Source organism: Impatiens glandulifera, chromosome 6 (assembly GCF_907164915.1).
Source record: "Impatiens glandulifera chromosome 6, dImpGla2.1, whole genome shotgun sequence".
NCBI classification, from domain to species: domain Eukaryota; kingdom Viridiplantae; phylum Streptophyta; class Magnoliopsida; order Ericales; family Balsaminaceae; genus Impatiens; species Impatiens glandulifera.
Genome location: NC_061867.1, coordinates 544,468 through 546,540, shown reverse-complemented (window position 1 = coordinate 546,540; position 2,073 = coordinate 544,468). Strand labels below are relative to the sequence as shown.

General features: G+C 27.1%; 1 protein-coding gene across 1 annotated transcript; it reads left to right on the top strand.

The window, feature by feature from the left end:
- Positions 1 to 554: 554 nt before the first annotated feature.
- LOC124941533 lies at positions 555 to 1,430 on the top strand. The gene is made up of 2 exons (XM_047481873.1): positions 555 to 875; positions 1,002 to 1,430. Exons 1-2 carry the CDS (start codon positions 555 to 557, stop codon positions 1,428 to 1,430), a joined length of 750 nt encoding a protein of 249 aa, XP_047337829.1.
- The last annotated feature ends 643 nt before the right edge of the window (positions 1,431 to 2,073 follow it).

Here is a 2,073-nt window from a genome sequence, read left to right as displayed (position 1 = left end):
TTAAAAAATATGACAGTAAAACATAAAATTTATAAATAAATTGTTAACTTTTTTTTTAATAAATGAGTATTTAAGAATATGAGAAATAAAAATTGATAAAAAAAAGGAAGATAAAATAAAAAAGAAAAACAAATAAAAAAATTGTGAATGAAATAATTAAAAGAGAAATTAATATAAAAATATTAAAAAATTTAAGAATAAAATAAATTACTTAATTAAGAATGAAATAAATTAATATTATTTAATTTGATTAGGTTAGAAAACGTGATCTTTCACAATATTTCATTTTTTTTTTTTTAAATAATCTATTTTTAAAAAGCAAAAAGTTATGTTACAAAATCCACACTTAAACAATGTAATAACAATAAATCCTTGAAGAAAGTGAACTAAATAAAATTGACTAAATCTAGTATACTACATGTCCCATAATATTTTCACAGTGTTTAGATTTATTATATCTTTAGAATATCAATCTCATGTCATTTGACATACTATATATAATATATACACCCCATTGTATTTTTCATCATTGTATCAATCAATCTCCTGCATAAATGGCTGACTATACCTTGAGCCTAGTTTCTTCTATTTTTCTCATTGTGGCTTCCCTCTATGGGATCACCTGTCTCGAGTTCATAGTGATAAATAATGCTAAAACTACGCCCGGAGGGATCCGATTCGAGAAAGAGATAGGATTGAAGTACGCTAAGGAAGCCATGGAAACCACGTCAAAATTCATATGGAATATGTTAAACCAGAACGATCCGAAAGACAGGAGAGTTATGGATAATGTCACAATGTACATATCTGAATACAAAGGCGCTGAAGCTTTCACTCAAGCCAATAAGATTAATGTCAGCTCCGTCTACTTGGAGGTATATATGTAAAATAATTATCCATTATTTTTTTCATTTTCTTTTTGAAAATTAGGGTTTATTACATTATTATTATTATTATTATTAATTTAACTACTTTTGAATATATATAAATCATTACTATAGGGTTATCAAGGCAATTTGACGTGGGAGTTCACATCACTCGTTTATCACGAGATGACTCATGTTTGGCAATCTTTTGGTGCATTTGAACCGATTATGTTGATTGAAGGAATAGCGGATTATACTATCTTGAAAGCTAACTATTATCCCCCATTATACGCAAAGCCTGGGATGGGAGATAAATGGGATCAAGGTTACGATTTCACAGCGAGGTTCCTTGAATATTGCGAGGGGTTAAAACCGGGGTTTGTGCCCACCCTTAACAAGATGATGAACATTACTTATAAGGAGGAATACTTTGTTGATTTGTTGGGGAAGCCTGTCAACCAGCTTTGGAAGGAATACAAGGCTAAGTTTGGTGGCAAACCAAGTACTAAGAACTCTAATACTATCAGGGAAAGGAGATATAGTGACCGATATTTGGGTTATTGATCGATCGAGCTATTGCTTTTATTGATGACTTGATTATCGGTTATGTTTTGAATCATTTATTTATCAATAAAATTAATGAAAGAATAAGTAAGTTGGGAACCTATCGAATGAATGATATTATCTTATTGTTTTCTTAAGGAGGAATAGGTCTGTTTGATTTGGACTAATTAATAATTATAAATAAAATTCATGATCACATAGCCCATTAGAAAATGTTATTTTGTTATCATAGTATCTATTCTTTATAATATGTATATATGACAAAGACAAATTTATAAAAAAAATTTAAAAGAAAGCTCTATACAATATGATAAAAATGACAATAGTTTGAAGATAACGACAAAACAATACAAATACATCGAATATTTGTCTTGTCACTAAACACACACAAAAAAAAAAAAAAAAAAGAATAATCATTTGATAACAACAATAAAAGTACAAGCAAAAAGTATTCATAATAAACCAAAATATAAAATTTAGTGTTACCAATTTCTTAAAAATAAAAACAAGAGTTCATCAATTTTCCAGAAAAAAAAATTCTTCAATCGATCACTTAATCATATTTTTTTACATGATACTTCTAATTAATTATTTTATCAAGTGTATATTTTGAAAAAATTATATATTTTCTATTTATTATAAT